Raw genomic sequence first — 18,972 nt, forward strand, 5'->3', positions numbered from 1 at the left:
ACATATCATGAGAAAACCTCAAGATTTCTTACTACAAGAATGTGATTAATTAGAAATTTAGTATTTCCTGTCGACAATAGCATTTTCAACTAACTTCTTGATCACTTTGATGATTCTAAAAACTTTTGTTATTACATACCATCACACATTTCTCTCCTCTCTATCTTTTATTTTCTTCTCCTCTTTTTACATAGAAGTAATTATTTTAAAAATTTTAAATTAACTATCAACATTTACTAACAACAAGAAAAATTGGTTAGAAATTATGTTTTTCTAAGATAATGAATTTTTTAACCATTTAAGGCTGTGGTTAAAATAGTTGAAAAATTCGCTAATCTATATTCATTTTTTTTTTTTTTTTTTTTTTTGGGTTTGGTTAGTAATTGGTAAATTTATAATGATATGTCACTGCTGGAAATCTCGCGTTTTCCGTCCAACAAATGTTGGACGGAAAACGCGGTATATTGGTCGGAAACGACGTTTCCATCCAACATACCGACCAAAAGGAACGTTCGGAAAAACCTCCGTGGGAAATTTCGTCCAACTACGACTTTTGGTCGGAAATAGCGTCCAACGAACAACAATTGGACGGAAATTCCGGCAAGTACCCCACCATTTTTAAAACGTGGGAATTTCCATCCAACCTTGTGCGTTGGTCGGAAATTCCGTCCAATTATGTGCGTTGGTCAGAAATTCCAACCAATGTTGGACAGAAAATTCACATATTATATTTTGTAATTTTCCTTCCAACTGTTGGTAGGAAAATCTTAAATCATATGGAATGTTTTTATTATTTTTATATTACCAAAATTTTATTTATATCTATTGTAAATAAATTATATGTCATCAACAAATTATTGGACACACTAAATTTCAAATTGAAAATATATTTAAACATCAAAATTCTTTACAACAAAAATTATTGTCATGTTCATAAAAAAAAAGTCATGAAAATATTACTACTTAATTGATACTACTTAAGTATGCTGCACCCAAATAAGCCTTCAAATCCGGCACTACTTCAATAGCTTTGATCAATGCAGCATCCACAACCTTCTTCTTCAATGACTTTGATCAAATGTAGACCTTCACCAAAATTAGACCATGATAGATTTCAAAATGCAAAAATCATACAGAAAACATAAACAACACTTGGAAAAACAAACTTAGAAGTATTTTCTCTCTTGCAACTGCAAATGATCCAGCATCAACAAAATCATCATAAGCAACCTGAGATAAACATTTCATCAAGTATTATTTGCAATGATAAGAGAACTAATGGATACAACATCAGCATAAGAGAACTAACTTGTATATATATATATATATATATATATATATATATATATATATATATATATTCTAATAATATTACATTCAATTCATTCATCAATAATAATATATCCTAATTAACTAATAACCATACATAATAATCCATAAATATAGATAAATAATGGTGATTTAGAAACAATTACTTATCCAAGCCTACTTACAGTTGAGGAATGTCACCCTGGTCTATCAGCAGGATCTAAGACAGCAGATTCTAACATCTTACTGCACATTAATATTGCTTATTCACCTAACACCCCTTCTATATAGGCAAATTAACCCCAGACTTATCCATGCATAATCACTTCAACAATAATGATAGAAAGTTACCTCTTGTGTACTAAATATGAAGGTTTGTCAAACTTTAGTAGTTTAGTATACAAGACCTACAAAGAGAAAGAAAGATGGATTATCATATGTATAGAATGATAAGACCACATAAATATATGCATATAGAGAGAGAAAGAGGAGGATATATAGAGAGATTAATCTTAGGAATGAAATTGTATGCAGAACTAAACAAAACTCTGTATGCAGTGGAAGAGAAAGCTACATAATGCATAAATTGTAATTATTTGTATTCCCCGTTTAAGTGCATCCTAACTTTAAATTTATTTTGTTGATGATGCTCAGCAAAAGCAAATGCATATGCAGTTGGGAGTGGTTTGCCCTGTAACTGCAAAATGCAATAGTAGGGACAGTCACTACAAATTAGATATTGTAACCTCCAACAGTAGAAAATTGTCAAAACCCAAAAAGAAAGGGCAAAAAAATCATGGAATGAAAAATATTTCTTGAATCCCTAAACTTCCCAATAAGAGTGGCTTGGTTTTTTCAAAATGAAAAATATACCTTTATAGGAGAAGAGGCTTTCAAGGGAAACAAGATAATGAGTAAAATACAGATGAACAGCTACCTTGAAAGTAACAATAAATCATTATGCAATATTGATTCCACATCTGCACATATAATCGTTAGCAGGTGAAAACCATTGAGTTCATTGCATTCTGCTACAATAGCCTGAGTCCACTTTGTTTCTATAATGCCCAAAAGAATACATATAACAAACATATAGAGGTAGATTTTCCTGATGTGTAGTCGAATTAGGAGGAAAGAATAACAGAAAGAAATAAGAAACTCTTTCTTATTGAATAGTGTGCCTGCAAACCATGACTAGAATCCAGGTTTAATATAATCATAATTAACATCAAGAAGTCCGCTTTCAAGTAAGGTGGGAATAACAACCTTCTAGAATAAAATCATCATTCTCTCTAATGCCAATCAATAAATAGCTCCACATTTGGACATTCATATTTAGACATATACGAAAAAGAACTTCCATTGCACCAATTACAACTCTTAGCCACAATAGGCAAAGTCAAAACTAGCAATTTAAACAACAATTTGGTCTATTTCCTCTCTACCTCTCACACCTATAATCACCAATCTCAAAATCAGCTCCACTAACAAGGAAACAGAGAAAGCAAACCTAAATTAGAGCCGATGGCGGCGGCGGAGGTTGGTGTGGCGGTGGGCTATGGCGGCTGTGGCTATGGCTGGGCAGCGGAGAAGGGGCGGTGTGACGGTGGTTGTGCTAAAAATGGTTAGAGCTCCTTCTCGATCTTCAATATGTAGTCTCGAACGGCATTGACATATATAAACTTTAAATTTAAAACTGAAATTACAATTTGAGTAGTTAAATAAATGAAAGACAGCAACCGCACATACCTGAGGAAGCGCAGCAACGCCGGAGCTGGTGCCGTCGCCGCTGCTCACGCCGCCAATATTTCCATCAAACACTGCCGCTGCTGATGCCACTTTCGTAGACTATAGAGAGAGGATTTCAAGCCGTCATCGTCATCGATCGCTGGAGTCTGGAGATACCCGCCTTCGTCGATGTGAGAGAGGAGTCCAACTTGCCGCCGTCGTCAATCGCCAGAGCTTAGAGATAGAGAAGAGCTTAGATCTGTGTTTGGAGGATACTATACGTCTAGGGTTTTATTTTTATTTATTTCCTAAATTTCCGTTCAATAATATGTTGGTCGGAAATTAAAATTCTTACCATTTTTAATTTCTACCTATTAATCAATTTGAGTTTACCAATCAACACTACAGGTTGAACAGAATTTTCTTCCAACATTGGATGTTGAACGGATTTTCCGTCCAACGCGCAAATGTTGGACGGAACTTTCGACCAACTTTCCGTCCATTCTTCTTTTGCGATAGAAAGTTGAATTTTTTATTAAAATACCGACCAATTTACGGTTGGACGGAAATGTTGGACGGAAATAGCGAGATTTCCAGCAGTGTGTACTCATCTCAAGCCTATTTAACAGTATCCAAATTCACTCCAAATTCAAGTTTAGAAAAATAAGATAAATAAATAAATAAAAATAATATTATTTTTGTAATTATTACAAACTCTGCTGGTGTTAGAAAATGTTTAATAATGCATTCACTCATAACTAAAAGAGAACATAAATACACTATCAATAATTTGCAGATGCACTATCAATCTTTTAGTAAAATTAGCTAAAATTATATACTTTTTTTTTTTCCTTTCTAGCAATAAGCTTATTACTTCCTCCGTCCTATTTTATGTGTTGGGATTCAGTTAACGAGTTTTGATATATAGAAGTTAATTACTCCGTACAATTTAATTTTTCATAATGTTAAGTTTAAAATTAATATGTAAAATTTTTATATTTAAAAATTACACTAAAAATATCATTAAACACGAAAAATTAAATTTAAAAATTATAAAATACTAATAGAAATAATCAAAAGAAGAAAGAGTTTATTGATCCATTAATAATAAGTATGACAACATAAAATGAGACAGATAGATAGAGTATTTATATATTGCTATCATGAGAGTATGATCTAATTATCATAGTTGCAAAGATATGCAAAGATCCGTTTACCTTGAATCAACCAAGAAACACCTTACTGCACTGGTAAACAGAGACCAGAATAGGCATCTCTTATCCAAGAACATTTGCAGCAGTAATATTCCCCTGGAAAATCACTTCAAATTATGGTCCAGAGTTATTCCTAGCCTGGCGCAAGGTGGGTTCGGATCTGAAACTGCCTTACTCGAAGCGTCTGAGATACAGAAATCTGGTTCCGAGCCTACTATTCATACCCTCGTGCACTTGATCCGAGGATGTGCCAACTTGGGTCGGTTTTCGCATGGAGAACAGCTTCATTGCCATGTTCTGAAATCTGGGTATGTTTCCGATGTCTTTGTTTCCACTTCCTTGATCAATCTCTATGTGAAGTTTGAGGCTGTCGGCGATGCTCACAAACTGTTTGTTGAAATTCCTGATCCAAGTGTAGTTTCTTGGAATACGTTGATTTCTGGGTATGTGCGTTGTGGGAAGTTTAATAAAGCTCTGAACTTTTTTGTTCAGCTAGAAAGATCTGGTGTTTGTGCAGATACCTATTCGTTTACAGCTGCTCTATCTGCTTGTGGGCAGCCGAGTTTGCTGCATTTTGGGGAGTCAATACATTCCAAGATCGTGAGACTAGGTGTGGAGTGTAGTGTAGTTGTTGGAAATTCTTTGATTGACATGTATGGAAAATGTGGGTGTGCAAAAGAGTCAATTAGGGTGTTCAATGGTATGATTGATAGGGATACAATTTCTTGGAATTCAGTTATAGCAGCGAATGCTCGAAATGGGAGACTAGAACAAGCCTTCAGGTTTCTGCATCAAATGCCTGATCCCGATACGATTTCATATAATGAGCTAATTAGTGGGATTGCACAGTTCGGTGAGATAGAATCTGCCATTGATCTTTTATCAAGAATCCCCAACCCAAACTCGTCTTCATGGAATTCCATAATAACATGGTATGTAAATCGAGGCAGAGCACGCGAAGCACTAGAGTTTTTCCGTAAAATGCATTTTAGTGGCATTCAAATGGATCAATTCACATTTTCAAGCATTTTGAGTGGCACTGCTAATGTTGCAGATATCACATGGGGAAGATTGATCCATTGTTGTACTGTGAAGCATGGGCTCGACAGAAGTATAGTCGTTGGAAGTGCTCTTATTGATATGTATTCAAAATGCGGAAAAGTGAACCAAGCCGAGGTGTTGTTTGAGACACTGTCTAGAAAGAATCTGGTGACATGGAATGCTATGATATCGGGACATGCCCACAATGGCAATTCAATTAAGGTGCTTAGGCTATTCGAGCAGCTGAAGATGGTAACAGATTTTCAGCCCGACGGAATCACCTTCCTCAATGTCTTGGCAGCATGTTGGCACAATAAGATGCCATTGCAGGTTGCAAATGGATACTTGGAGTCGATGATCAAGGACTATGGGATCTCTCCCACTGCCGAGCACTGTTCTTCTATGATAAGGCTCATGGGACAGGAAGGAGAGGTGAGTGGCGCAGAGAAGATGATAAAAGAGTTGGGATTTGAGAAGTGTGCATTGGTTTGGAGGGCTCTGCTGGGAGCTTGTGTCACTTGTGGGGATATAAAAGTTGCACAAGTGGCAGCTGAAAAGGTGATAGGATTGGAAGGCCACAACGTTGATTTTGTTTACGTATTGTTGTCTAACGTTTACGCCTCTCATGAAAAGTGGAAAGAAGTTAAGGGCACGAGAACACTGATGAAGGAAAGAGGAGTAATGAAAGCGTCCGGTCATAGTTGGATTGAGGTAAACTGAAAAGACTATTACTATTACTATTACACGACTGCTGGTCAGAATATAAAATTTTACATTCAATATCCATACAAATTTGAACAGCAGCAAGGTGCAGATCGAATTCTTTTAACTTGTATTTTGGTATTGCTTTAGAGTTTAGTCTAGTGGGAAGTTAACCAAATGATTTTGACATATATATCTGCTTGAATCATAAAAGAAAATTGTCATAGTAAGGTAACAGTCAAACCGAATTGGCGAATTATCTTAATTTGTAAATCAAGTTTAGGGTCCGTTTGGAAAGTAGGAAAATGACTTTTGGAAAATGTTTTTCGAAAAATAACTCATTTTTCAGAAAACATTTTCCTTTCCAGTGTTTGGTTGCATTCTGGAAAATATAGGAATGGATGGAAACGGAGGAATCGAAGGCAACGGTGGCAGCGAAGGCAACCATGTTTTGAGTGTTGGCGGAAAATGACTTACGCCCAAATTATGGCGTAAGTCATTTTTCGCAAAAATGCCTACATTTTTTGTTGACTGAGTTTTCCTACTGCATCCAAACACTGAAAACTCGGAAAACATTTTTCAGAAGTCATTTTCCAGTTGTTTGAACATATTTTGCCGGAATAATAGTGGGAATCCTGGCCGGCGCAGGGACATCAAACTTTCCGACGGAATAAAGTATTATGCTTTAAGAAGTATGCATTTGGTTTATGCTTTATCCATTACTGTATACGGAATCTGTTGTGGACGATCAAAACAAATGCAAATAACTAAATTTGTGTATTTCATTTGCCTATTATCAGTTTTATTAAGAATTCTGCTTGTTACCATTTTAGCATCTCATTCTATACTGTTGTCCTTTCGGACTAAAGATATTCTGCTATTCCTGCTTCCAACATCCATAATTAACGTGATTTATAAAAAAGTGAAAAAATTTCATTACTATGTAAAGAATGTATGTTGTTTTGTTTTGAGTATATATGTATGTATCTATACAGATTTCAATCAAACTAATTCCAGAAAACTATCCTAAGTGTGAAAAGAGAACCTAATTAAGAAGCCCATACAGTCTTAGCTCACTGGTTCAGTAGACAGTTTTTGAGAGAAGAGATCACTTGACAGCGACAGTGTGGGATCATGTTTAAAAGTTGACAGATCCATTGTGCACACTATCATTCATGTCTGTTGAGTCATTAAGTTAGGGCAAAGATCTTTTGAGATTGGAGATTTAATCCTTAAGAAATTATAAAAAGTAAGACGACCAAGATAGTGGTCCACTTTAAGGATTTTTGTGGAATGGCGTTACGCCAGGCGGAGGAAATATCGGACGACAATAAAGAACTGTACTTGAAATTGGGGTTGGAGCCGTATAAGGCTTGGATCCCTTCCACGTCATCAACCCGAAGACCCACTTTCTTAGTTCTGGGGCTCAAACTCGGGTACATGATGGCTTCTTTGACTGAGGAGTGGGCCAGCCCCAGAATATGTCCGATTTCATGCGTCGCCACCGATTCCAAGTCCACCGCCGCCTTTGCCTTTTGTTGATCGAAGTCAACTGCCCAGGTCTCGGCGGCGTCCAGGTGGAACCTCCCGTTCTCCGGCGAGAAGGCGTGGGCGAGTATCCCCAGAACCCCGTCGAACGGCTCCCCGTCGCCGTGGTTGCCGTTGTAGAACCCTATCTTGATGTCCGCCGAAGGGTAGTCGTCCGCCTCCGTGAAGTTCACCGGGATCGCCGCGGACCACCGCGAGAACGCCTTCCGGAACACCGACTTTATCTCCGGCATGGGTATGTAGTCGATCATGTTGTCCGGCGAGAACGCGTACGTCAGCAACCTCGCCGACGGCGACCCCCTCCACCGCGGTTTCCCGTAAAAGTAGGCGAAGTTCTTCGTGCCATTCAGCGTACGCGGCGCAGCGCGATCGTCGCTGTTGCCGCACCTCGGAAGCATGATTTCCTTCACGGTATCGGAGTCGAGCTTCCCCGTCGCCGTCAACCCAAGATTCTTCTGGAAGCGGAGAACCGCAGACTCCAACTCCTCGTCAAATAAATCGGTGAAATTCAGTTTCCTCTCCGAAAGGTATCCAAAACGATTAAAGTACTTCTTGAGCTCCGACATGCCAGCAACCTCGCTCCCCTTTCCGAGGTCGAGGAAGTTGATGAATCCCCGCCAGTTGTCGTCATGGATGTCGACGACGGTTAATTCAGTTGACGGGTCGGGGATTTTTCTGGCGGGAAATAAGCAAGGGAGTTGAAGGAGGAGAAAGAAGATGGCCAAAAAGGTGTCAATATATCTGACAAAACGAAGCATTTGGTTATGTTAGTTAATGAGTTTGAAATAAGATTCGAATTGAAGCTTTTGGGACGACTAGGGGCCGGGGTGCTAATTAATAGGGTAAAAAACAAAAATTAATTTCATTAATAAAATATGGGATGGGATGGGATGGGATGTATTTATAAAAGAGGCATGATTAGATTCGAAACAGAAACTCCTAGCTAGGTTTAAAGATAAGATGTATGTACAAGAAAAACTAAGATTGGGGAAGGTTAAGAAGATTCTGGTGTTGCGTGTGTGCATTTTCTTTTGAGATTCTGACTTTTGTTTGGTGCAAATATCATGGTGGGTGAACCACTGACTGAGGTTTCAATAACACAAAAAACAAAACCATTTTTAATTTGGCATTTATATTTCACACACTTTCAATAGTTCTGTATATATTTCATATTAAGGAATTTTTATAATACAATTATGGAGCAAATACGAATTTTGATCCCACGAATATTAGCAAAATGACAGTTTTGGTCAATATGTTTAATTCCTACCAATTTTGATCCACGGATATTTTTTTATTATCAATTTTCATCCACAACTATTTTTTTTAGTGCCAAAATTAATCACGCCGGTCACCCCTCCGTTTAAGACATGTCAAAATTTAAAAATTTTAAGGGTATTTTCGTTATTTTCAAATTTAGATTCTAATTTGAGCGTGAATAAAAAGAATTTAAACCCTAAGATCGATTTCAATTTGCAGTTCTCCTCCTCATCTTGCCGTAATTTGAGGAGGAGAACTGCGAATAGGAATCAATCTTAGGACTTAAACCATTTATTCATACCCAAATTGGAATCATAATTTCAAAAGGACGAAAATACCCTTAATAATTTCATATTTCAGTATGTCTTAAATGAAGGGGTGACTAGCGTGATGAATTTTGACACTAAAATAATAGTCGTGGATGAAAATTGATAGAAATTAAACATGTGGACCAAAACTGTCATTTTGCTAATACTCGTAGGACCAAAATTGATATTATGGTAAAAATTAAAATGTTGATCGTCCTATTTTGATTGTGCGTAATAATTTCATTGACAAACTTGTTGATCGTCCTATTTTGCACTCAGTGAATGTGATGAAATTCTATCATTCATCGCCGATTTAAGATCCGAGATTATGAAACTAAATATTTCATAAATGATGGTTTTATGGTAAAAATTAAATGTTCGGACATGTTGAATTATACTCTGCCTTGTAGTTTAGTTTGCATTCATTTGTTGACCCAATTAACTTTTAGGTGATCTTGACTTTGACATTTTTTGCATACTTTCAATTTTCTAAGTTGCAAGACGGTTAAGTTGATCAACAAAAATTAAAGAGTGGTTGGGCTACAATTGATCGTTAAACTACATGCTATCTCACCACTGCTTTAGTTCTTAATTAAACTGGAATTCCATCGATATGATGTTCAACGAATGTTTGGCAATTGGATTTTTTTTTTTTTTTTTTTTTTAAGAGCAAATAACAATTTTGATTTCACGAGTATTAGCAAAATAACAGTTTTGGTCCACGTGTTAATTCTTACAAATTTTCATCCACAACTATTGTTTTAGTATCAATTTTCATTCATGACTATTATTTTAGTGCCAAATTTTATTACGTCAATCAATCTCTCATTTAAGACATGTCGAAATATGAAATTATTAATGGCATTTTCGTCATTTTCAAATTAAGATTCCAATTTGAGTATGAATAAAGAGATTTAAGTCTTAAGATGGATCTCAATTCGCAGTTCTCCTCCTCAAATTAAGGTAAGACGAGAAGGAGAACTGCGAATTGGGATTGATCTTAAGGCTTAAATCCCTTTATTCATACTCAAATTGGGATCTTAAGTTGAAAATGACAAAAATACCCTTAAAAAATTTAGATTTCAGCATGTCTTAAACGGAATGGTGATCGGCGTGATGTTTTTTGACACTAAAACAATAGCCGTGGATGAAAATTGGTACTAAAAGAATAGTCTTGGATGAGAATTAGTAGGAATTAAATATGTGGATCAAAACTGTCATTTTGTTAATATTCGTGGGACCAAAATTAGTATTTGCTTTTTTTTTTTTTTTTTCCTTTTTTTTTTTAAAAAAAAAAATTTAAAGTTGTACCAAATTATATCTACTTAAAATAAAATTCTAAATTTAAATATTGTAAATAGAGTATAGAGAATTGAAAATAAAAAACAATCATCTACAAAATTTTAATAAATAAATAAATAATATCGGAGACTTAAAGAATTTATAAAGAAATTAAGAAAGTTTGTCAAACAGATTAGGCATCATTTACCCAAGCCTAGTCAGCTAGTCTCATATAGGGAAGTTTCCAACTCTATTTAGGTATATTAGTTTCAACCAATTATTGTTGAAAGTGAGTTTTAAAAAGGAAATATTATTTTAATTCGTATAAGTGCTACTTCTATTATATATTTTGATCGGTTTTGTTAAAAAAAGAAAAACAAATGAAAAATAAGTTGTGATCTTTTCGTAGCCAATTGATGTATGTATCTCACATCAGTCGAAAGTTTAAAAATTACTCTGTACAAAATAAAAATAGAGACTAAAGTTGCATTATTTTAATTATTTGTCTCTTTTTTAATTTTTTTTTTCATTTTCATTCTCTATTTTTTATTTTTAAATTTAAAAAAAATATGCTTATCAACACTCATTTTTTCTTTCTTAAAAAAAAAAAAAGAGAAAAATTTATTTGACTAATAAACATATTTAAGTATAAAAATGCCTACCTTAGCCATGGCCCATGGATGATGTTTAGATGAGGGAAGATATATTAAATGGAGCGGAATAGACTTCAATTCATAATTTCGCTTTCAACCATAGTGAAAGCTATGGGATGACGAAAGTGTTTGATACAATAATAATGCAACATTTCTCTAATCCAATTGGCCATTCATTTTCCAAGGGGCCTTTAGCTTTTCCGGTTCCACCATATCCTATAATCAATCATAATTCATAATTCATAAAAGATTATATTTCAACCATTTTAACTACTTTAACATTTCATGACAGTCCTCTGACCTCATAGTTATGTTATTATTTATTAACCGTCTCAAGTTGCTAAATTAATCAAGTATATAGTCAAAACATTTTAACTTTTGATTCATTATATTAACTTATTAGTATTTAGCCCACGTGGACAGCTCATTTAGTCACATAGGTGAAGTTTGGAAACAATGATTCGGGATTAACTCTCACTAGCAGCCGTGTAAGAGCAACCTTTCAAAGTAAGAGGGACTCCTTGTGCTCAATACATCATCCTAGATGCTCTGTCGGGCCCTTGAAGTTAGGGATTCAACATTTTGAGAACAACTTATTAATATTTACTTTTACTTTTTGCTCTATATTTTTTTTTTTTTATATTCCTCCACTAATATGGCATGTTTATGGTTGATTCAAAACAACAAATGAATCAAGTTTATATTTCTTCTTATTCCTTCAATAAAAAACATTTTGAGAACAACTTATTAGTATTTACTTTTACTTTTTGCTCTCTCTAACTCTCTCTCTCTCTCTCTCTCTCTCTCTCTCTCTCTCTATTTATATATATATATATATATATATATATATATATATATATATATATATATGACGGATATATTGGGAATCGACCCGACACGACCCGAGGACGCGAAGCAAGAACGGGTCCCGGGGCGGCGCCACGTACCCGCCCCGACCGAGGCCTCGCCACGTGGCCCCCGCACAGGCCACGTTGGAGGCCGGGCCGGCCTCTCCAGGAGGTCGGACCGACCTCCACATGGGCCCGGTCCGAGCTCATGATGGGCTCGGCCCGGCCCCCGCAGCGCGGCCCGGTCGCGAGACTGGGCGCGGTCAACGCCAGATCCAACTAACCCCCCGTTTTAGGCGGAGGCGGTTGGGGGCTTGGCTTGTATAAAAGCCCCCCTCCTTGTCCTAACAAGGGACATGCTATCTACGATCTACTTTACTTACACACTTTGTCCTGAAATACTATTGTAATAGCCAATTCTATGGCATTTAATACAATCTACGGTCTCACGGCCTTTGCTATATCGTTCGTATTACTTATTTATTATTCATATTCTTATCCGGATTTAGTGATTCGGGTCCCCCCGGGTTAATTAAATCCATCATTGGTGCTCTTGTTGAGAGCTGCTGTACAAGCTTAAGCGCTCTCCCCACTATCGTTCATCCACAGTGATGGCAAGATCAAGATCCAGCTCTCGTTGGGCGATCACGTGTCGGAGAGGTTGGGTGATCACGTGTCGGCCCGGGACAGGCTGGGTCCGAGGCCAGCTAACGGTTCCCGCAGCACCCAGCTCGTCGCGAACGGGAACGGTCCCAACGGGGCCCCCGCCCCCAGCATCCAACCAGCCGCCTCCACCAAGTCGGGGGAAGATCTGAGGGCCCAAATCACTAACCACCGTAGCAGTGGTGCACTGCCACCACCCCCTGTCGCCCCGCTCCGGCTCGCGCACTCATCCAGGAAGGGGTGGCGGTCTTTGAACAAGCCTCCACGGCGCTGGCGCGCGTCGCGGCGGGCCTTCGGGAAGAGGAACAAGCCGACCTAGGCACCACCCGAGGGGCGCCGGCGTCACCTCCACCTCCTCCCACCCGGGGGCGCAGCGGTCCAAGCACCCGGCCACCCTAGGCACCTATCACCCAAGGGGAGGTCAACTCGCCTCGACCATCGGAGAGGCGGGGAGGAGGGGACTCCCGCCGAGGCCGCCAGCGCGACGGCGATGGAAGGGCACCAACCCAAACCAGGCCCGCCCTGGAGAGGTTGGGCGATCACGTATCGGCCCGGGACAGGCTGGGTCCGAGGCCAGCCAACGGGCCACCGGCGGAGGAATCATGCTCCCGCCGGCCACTGCGACAAGAATCGGTCACTCGGAGGTCGCCGAGCCATGGGCCACGCCCCCAGCCGCGACACGAGGTAGCCTCGCGTGGGTCCGCAGGGCGGGTCCCCCGACCCCACCCGCGACGTGAGCAGGCCTCCCGGGTTGAACGATCCGGTGAAACGAATGGTAGAGCTCCGAGCTCCCATCAGGTAGAGGTCGAGCAGCTGCGGAGGAGGATGGACGAGCTCCAGAAGAAGATCGATGAGAGGGACGGATCTCCAGAGCCCCAGGATGTGTTGTCCTCCCCGTTCGCAAACGCCATCATGGAGGAGCCCTTACCTCGAGATTTTCGTTTTCCCACCATTAAAGCGTACTCGGGGACCACGGACCCGCGGGCACACCTGACCTGGTACAGGGCCGCCATGATGATCACCGAGGCAACAGACGCCATCCTATATAGGGGGTTCTTCGCCACCCTGGACGGGCAGGCGCATGATTGGTTCGGATCCCTCCCAGCGGGGTCCATCTCCACCTTTGCGGACCTCACCCGGCAGTTCCTATCCCATTTCGCCACCAGCATACAACGGAAGAAGCAAATTGCCGACCTGTGTGATTTGAAGCAGGGGAGCTCGGAGTCACTAGCCGAGTACCTCAGCAAGTGGAAGAAAGAGGCCATGGGGGTCGCCGACTTTGATGGGAAGTCGGCCATGGTGATTTTCCGAAACAACTTGAGGTCAGGCGCTTTTTACCAGGACCTCATCAGGTACCCCCCCAGGACCTATACCGACCTGATGGACAAGGCAGCAAGGTACGCTGACGCCGAGGCTGCCGAGAAAAGGAAGAAGGAACAGGAGGAAGGAAGAGGTCGAAAAGACAAGGCGCCCCAGGAGGGGCGCAAGGCGCCGCGGCCACACCGACGTGAGTACGCTGAGGGGCCCAGGCTGAACCCCACACGCTATCTCACCCCGCTGACACAACCTGTGGGTACCATCTTGGCGCACGCGGAGGACCAGGGAATCGTGGTATTCCCGAAGGAGGAGTGCATGAAGATATCGGCAATGGGGGACCCCAACAAGTACTGCAGGTTCTACCGGCAGAAAGGACACGATACAGACGAATGCATCCTCCTAAAGAGATAAATCGAGGAGCTCATCCAAATGGGCTACCTCGGCCAATTCATTAAGAAGCCCGGCCAGGCGCAAGGCCAGAAGCAAGGCAGTGTATGGAGGAAGGGGGGTGGCCAAGCGTTATCCACCTCGGCTCCCCGTAAGAAGGACCACCACGACAACAGCTCCGAGGAGGAGGAGAAGACAACAGAGGACTCCCAGCCCCCGAGGAAACGTACCATCTACGTCATCTTCGGGGGGCCCGAGGAAGGGGACTCGCCAGCCGAGCGGAAGAGGTGGGCGAGAAGCTTGTACGTGGGGGAGGTCACACGAACACCCCACGAGAAGAAACCAAAGAGAGAGCCCATCACGTTCACCGACGCCGACCTACCTGACGGGCCCCTCCCCCACCGGGACGCCTTGGTGGTCAAGCTGGACATCAACAACGTGATGGTGCACCGGGTGCTCGTGGACACGGGTAGCTCGGTCAACGTCATGTACCACGACACATTCACCCAGCTGGGACTCTCAAGAGGGCAGCTGGAGCAGGCACGAACCCCTCTATCCGGGTTCACGGGGGACTCAATCTAGACAGAGGGGTCGATCACTTTGGAGGTGGAGATAGGCGCCCCACCTCACACCAGGAGGTGGGAGATCGAGTTCGTAGTCGTCAAAATCAACTGCGCCCACTAGAGCTGTCGAAACGGGCCGGCGGGTGGGAGTCCGCCAAAGCCCGCCAAAATACGGGCCTAGGGGAGGTCGGCCAGGCCCGCCCCGCCTTAAGCCCGCGGGCCTTGGCGGGGGCCCGCTAAATCTTAAAAATTTTAATATTAAATAAAAATTATATTAATATAAAAAATATAATAAGTGTATACTAAAATAATTTGGATAGTTTAAACATATATTAATGCATTTATAATTTTTTTAAATACAAAAATAATTAACAAATAATCAAATACATAATGTGTTAATCTATAAATCAATAACGAATCATTTATACAATGTAATAATTTTTTTAAACTTGATTATATATATATATATATATATATATATATATATATATATATATATATATATATATATATATATATTGAAAGGTTCCCGTGCGGTTGAATGCTTCCCGTGCGGATGTGCGGTGGAATAATGTGCGTGAGATTTGTACTAAATGTGCGTGAGTATTGTGCTTAATGTGTCTGAGATTTGTACTTAATGTGCGTGAATGTGTAAAATGCAGCTGAAAATATTGATGTCAGCTTCTTCCCCATCCCAAGTAGCCATTGCCCCCTCCCTGATGATGATGATGCGGAGGCGGGCTATGGTGATTAAGAATTATGAGAATAATACAACAGAAATCCACACTTAGCTGCTGTGCAAATTTTACTGTGCTTGCGTCATCTATATAAACATTCAACTGCACTGAAGGTAGCTGATAATCCAGAATCCATGGCCAAATTGAAGGAAGAAGTAACAAGAAGCTTGGGCGTTAATGTGCGTGAGTTTTTGTTCTGCTTCCTTCTGAGCTCGTAATTCTGAAATACTCACGCACATTAAGCACAAATCTCACGCACATTAAACACAATACGCAGGCACATTAAGTACAAACGCATATTAACATGACGCACATTAAGTACAAATCTCAGGCACATTGAGTACAAATCTCACGCACATTAAGTATAAACCTCACGCACATTAATCCACCGCACAACCGCACGGGAAGCCACAAATGCACATGATCCATTCCCTCTCTCTCTCTCTCTCTCTCTCTCTATATATATATATATATATATATATATATATATATATATATATATATATATATATATATATATATATATATATATATATATATATATATGTTGGAGAATACATTCAAGGATGTTGGAGTTTTGGAGTTTTTGCCTTGCTACTTGTCCCACATTGGTTTCTTAGGGACTACTTTCCCATCATTTAAATGCCACTCATTTTGGAGTCTTTGAAATCTTTTCAAGGGAGGGAAAGGAGGAGTCCCCGCGCGCGCCGCCGCCGCCGCCCGCACGCGCGGTGGGGTGGGGTCGAAGTTTTACGCTACAATTATATTTTGTCCGACTTTTTCGCTACTCCACAGAATTATTCTTAGTCTACGCACTAATAATAAAGTCAGAGAGAAATGTGCGCGTTAGTGGGCAATTACGAATGCAATTAGCGTTCCTCTCTTTGCGTTTTTTCGTCTATTTTTTCGATTGATTGTGGCTGATACTGGGAAGTCAAGTATTCTCACTACTATAAATACCTGCCTTCCCAGACCTCTCGAATTACACTGGAAAAATAAGCTTTATCGCTCAATTGCTACGTATCTCTCAAAGTGCAAAGAATACGTGAGCTCTTCTGTGTTAGCCAGTCGAAAGCGTCCGGGAAAAAGACCGCACAGTCTCCGACATTAAGCTTTTAAGGCAGTGTCCTGCACACGTCACAGAATATTCCTATATTTTCTATACAGCCTATAAAAAACGTAGTATCCACAAATCTCTACGACATTTTCCAAATTTCCAACAGTTAAAAGCTTAATCATGAAAATGTCGTCCCTCCTATCCAAGCCCGCTGCTGAACTTACAAAAATTGAACCACTGAACGGTATCAATTACCGCAGGTGGGCAGTGAAGATGATGGTGCACTTCGAGACACACGAGGTTGATTTTGTACCCACCAACGATGCAATTCCTGCTGCGGCAACTCCAACTACACCTGCTACAGATGACCTCGAGACCACATCGACGGGAGAAGCAACTCCAGATCCGAAAGCCTCTACGACTGCGTCGGCATCTGCTGCGTCGGCGTCTGCAAAATCTTCTGAAACAACTCAAGACAGTCGAAGCAAATTCGAGCGAGATAACAAAATGGTAAGGGGCATTCTACTTCAATATATGTCTGACTCACTTCTAGACATCTATGCGCCTCACAAGTCCGCGAAGGCAATCTGGGACTTGCTACAAAAGAAGTACGGGTCAGATGATGCAGGAAGGAAGAAGTACGCTGTCGCCAGTTGGTTAAACTACAAAATGGTTGATGGTAAGCCTATTATTGCTCAAGTACATGAGTTCGAAAATTTAGTTGGGGATCTGATCACTGAGGGGATTCCGGTAAGTGATACTTTACAAACTTATTCTTTGGTTGAGAAGTTGCCTGAATCCTGGTCAGAATTTCAAAATAAAATGAAACATGAACCTAAACTAAGCACATGGGAAGAAATGGTGAATCACATCAACATTGAAGAGGCATTTCGCCTAAGGCAAAAATCGAATTCATTTCCTGAAAATTTAAAGGCTAATGTAATCGAAACAAGTGACAGGTCAAAACCTGCACACAATGGTCAAAATAAAAGTTGGCAGAAAGGAATGAAGGCAAACAACACCAAACGATTCAAGGCGAACAAGAATCAAAAACCAGGAAAACCAGGTGGCTGCTATGTCTGTGGCAAGCTTGGCCATCGTGCAACACAGTGCTACCATAAGAAGGGTGGATTTGAACAAAAGGAGAACCAGGGAGGCTCAAAAAGTCAAGCAAATGTGGTGGAAGACCAAGAAGTGGTGGCAGCAGTTGTAACACTAGAAGCCAATGTGATAGAAGACTCCGAAGAGTGGATCGTGGACACTGGAGCATCGCGCCACTTCTGCTCAAATAAGAATCTTTTCAAAAGTTTTCAAGCAATTGCACGAGGACAAGGTGAACAAGTTTTTATGGGCAATGATAGCATGGCTGAGGTAAGAGGTAGTGGTACCATAGAAATAAATCTATGTTCAGGAAAAAAATTGTTCTTAAACAATGTAATGTATGTACCCTCCCTGCGAAGGAACTTAGTCTCGGGACCTTTATTAGTGAGGGCCGGGATTAAGTTAGTGTTTGAGTCTGATAAAATGATAATGACTCGTAGGGGGGATTATTTGGGGAAAGGTTACATGCGTGGGGGTCTTCTTGTGTTACCTTTTATTTCAAACAAAAACACTGCAATCAACATGAATAATGTGGCCAGTGGTTCTGGCAGTTCTGCGTATATTGCGGTTTCGTTTGACATGTGGCATGCTAGACTAGGACATATTGGTGTTAAATGCATGAATAGACTAAAGAATATGAACTTGCTATCTAATGTGTCAAATGAAACCATAACACAATGTGAGACTTGTGCTGAAGCAAAGTTCATTAAGAAACCATTTTCTTTAGTCAAGCATAACACAACATGTGCCTTAGAATTAATTCATTCTGACTTAGCAGACTTTAGAAACACAGAATCTAAAGGTGGGAAAAGATACTACATATCTTTTATTGATGATTTTACTCGCTTTTGTAAAATATATCTGCTAAGAACTAAGGATGAAGCCGAAGATAAATTTGTGATTTTCAAAAATGAAGTAGAAAATCAACTGAGTATGAGAATAAAAAGATTGCGTTCAGATAGGGGAGGTGAATATGAATCTGCATCTTTTAAATCGTTATGTGAAAAACATGGAATAATCCATGAAGTTACAGCCCCTTATACGCCACAACAGAATGGCGTAGCCGAGAGAAAAAATCGAACTATCAAAGAAATGATAAGTGCAATTCTGGTAAGTTCAGGTGCTCCTAATGCACTTTGGGGAGAAGCTGCACTTACAGCTAATCATATTCTAAATAGAATACCCCACAATGGGTATGACAATACTCCGTATGAGATGTGGAAAGGATACTCCCCGAATCTGAAATACTTCAGAGT

At 40.2% G+C, this 18,972-nt stretch overlaps 3 protein-coding genes and 1 long non-coding RNA gene across 6 annotated transcripts; 2 read left to right on the forward strand and 2 right to left on the reverse strand.

Moving 5' to 3' along the window:
- Positions 1 to 910: 910 nt before the first annotated feature.
- Positions 911 to 3,372, reverse strand: LOC109152083. Of its 3 annotated transcripts, XR_002049345.1 has the most exons (4): positions 3,058 to 3,372; positions 2,246 to 2,990; positions 1,660 to 1,715; positions 911 to 1,230 (listed from the first exon to the last, which is right to left on the reverse strand). It is a non-coding gene; the product is annotated as an uncharacterized LOC109152083 (long non-coding RNA). The 3 variants fall into 3 exon arrangements; XR_002049343.1 differs by having other exon boundaries at positions 2,246 to 3,372; XR_002049344.1 differs by having other exon boundaries at positions 2,819 to 3,359.
- An 839-nt stretch (positions 3,373 to 4,211) lies between these two features.
- On the forward strand, positions 4,212 to 6,786 carry LOC109152081 (putative pentatricopeptide repeat-containing protein At5g47460). The gene is made up of 2 exons (XM_019299660.1): positions 4,212 to 6,002; positions 6,362 to 6,786. Exons 1-2 carry the CDS (start codon positions 4,236 to 4,238, stop codon positions 6,386 to 6,388), a joined length of 1,794 nt encoding a protein of 597 aa, XP_019155205.1. The 5' UTR covers positions 4,212 to 4,235; the 3' UTR covers positions 6,389 to 6,786.
- A 118-nt stretch (positions 6,787 to 6,904) lies between these two features.
- LOC109152082 (metalloendoproteinase 4-MMP) lies at positions 6,905 to 8,406 on the reverse strand. Its single transcript, XM_019299661.1, has 2 exons — positions 7,226 to 8,406; positions 6,905 to 7,191 (listed from the first exon to the last, which is right to left on the reverse strand). Exon 1 carries the CDS (start codon positions 8,297 to 8,299, stop codon positions 7,226 to 7,228), a length of 1,074 nt encoding a protein of 357 aa, XP_019155206.1. The 5' UTR covers positions 8,300 to 8,406; the 3' UTR covers positions 6,905 to 7,191.
- A 4,973-nt stretch (positions 8,407 to 13,379) lies between these two features.
- LOC109152031 lies at positions 13,380 to 14,282 on the forward strand. Its single transcript, XM_019299614.1, has one exon. It carries the CDS (start codon positions 13,380 to 13,382, stop codon positions 14,280 to 14,282), a length of 903 nt encoding a protein of 300 aa, XP_019155159.1.
- Positions 14,283 to 18,972: the final 4,690 nt, after the last annotated feature.

Source organism: Ipomoea nil, unplaced genomic scaffold, assembly GCF_001879475.1.
Source record: "Ipomoea nil cultivar Tokyo-kokei standard unplaced genomic scaffold, Asagao_1.1 scaffold2360, whole genome shotgun sequence".
NCBI lineage: Eukaryota > Viridiplantae > Streptophyta > Magnoliopsida > Solanales > Convolvulaceae > Ipomoea > Ipomoea nil.

What these genes read in the sequence shown, in the direction of transcription:
- LOC109152081 (XM_019299660.1), top strand. Translation starts at nt 4,236, where the DNA reads ATGCAAAGATCCGTTTACCTTGAATCAACCAAGAAACACCTTACTGCA. An exon ending in CCGGTCATAGTTGGATTGAG is followed by an intron (nt 6,003 to 6,361) that starts GTAAACTGAAAA and finishes TTTCCTTTCCAG; the next exon opens with TGTTTGGTTGCATTCTGGAA.
- LOC109152082 (XM_019299661.1), bottom strand. Translation starts at nt 8,299, where the DNA reads ATGCTTCGTTTTGTCAGATATATTGACACCTTTTTGGCCATCTTCTTT.
- LOC109152031 (XM_019299614.1), top strand. Translation starts at nt 13,380, where the DNA reads ATGGACGAGCTCCAGAAGAAGATCGATGAGAGGGACGGATCTCCAGAG.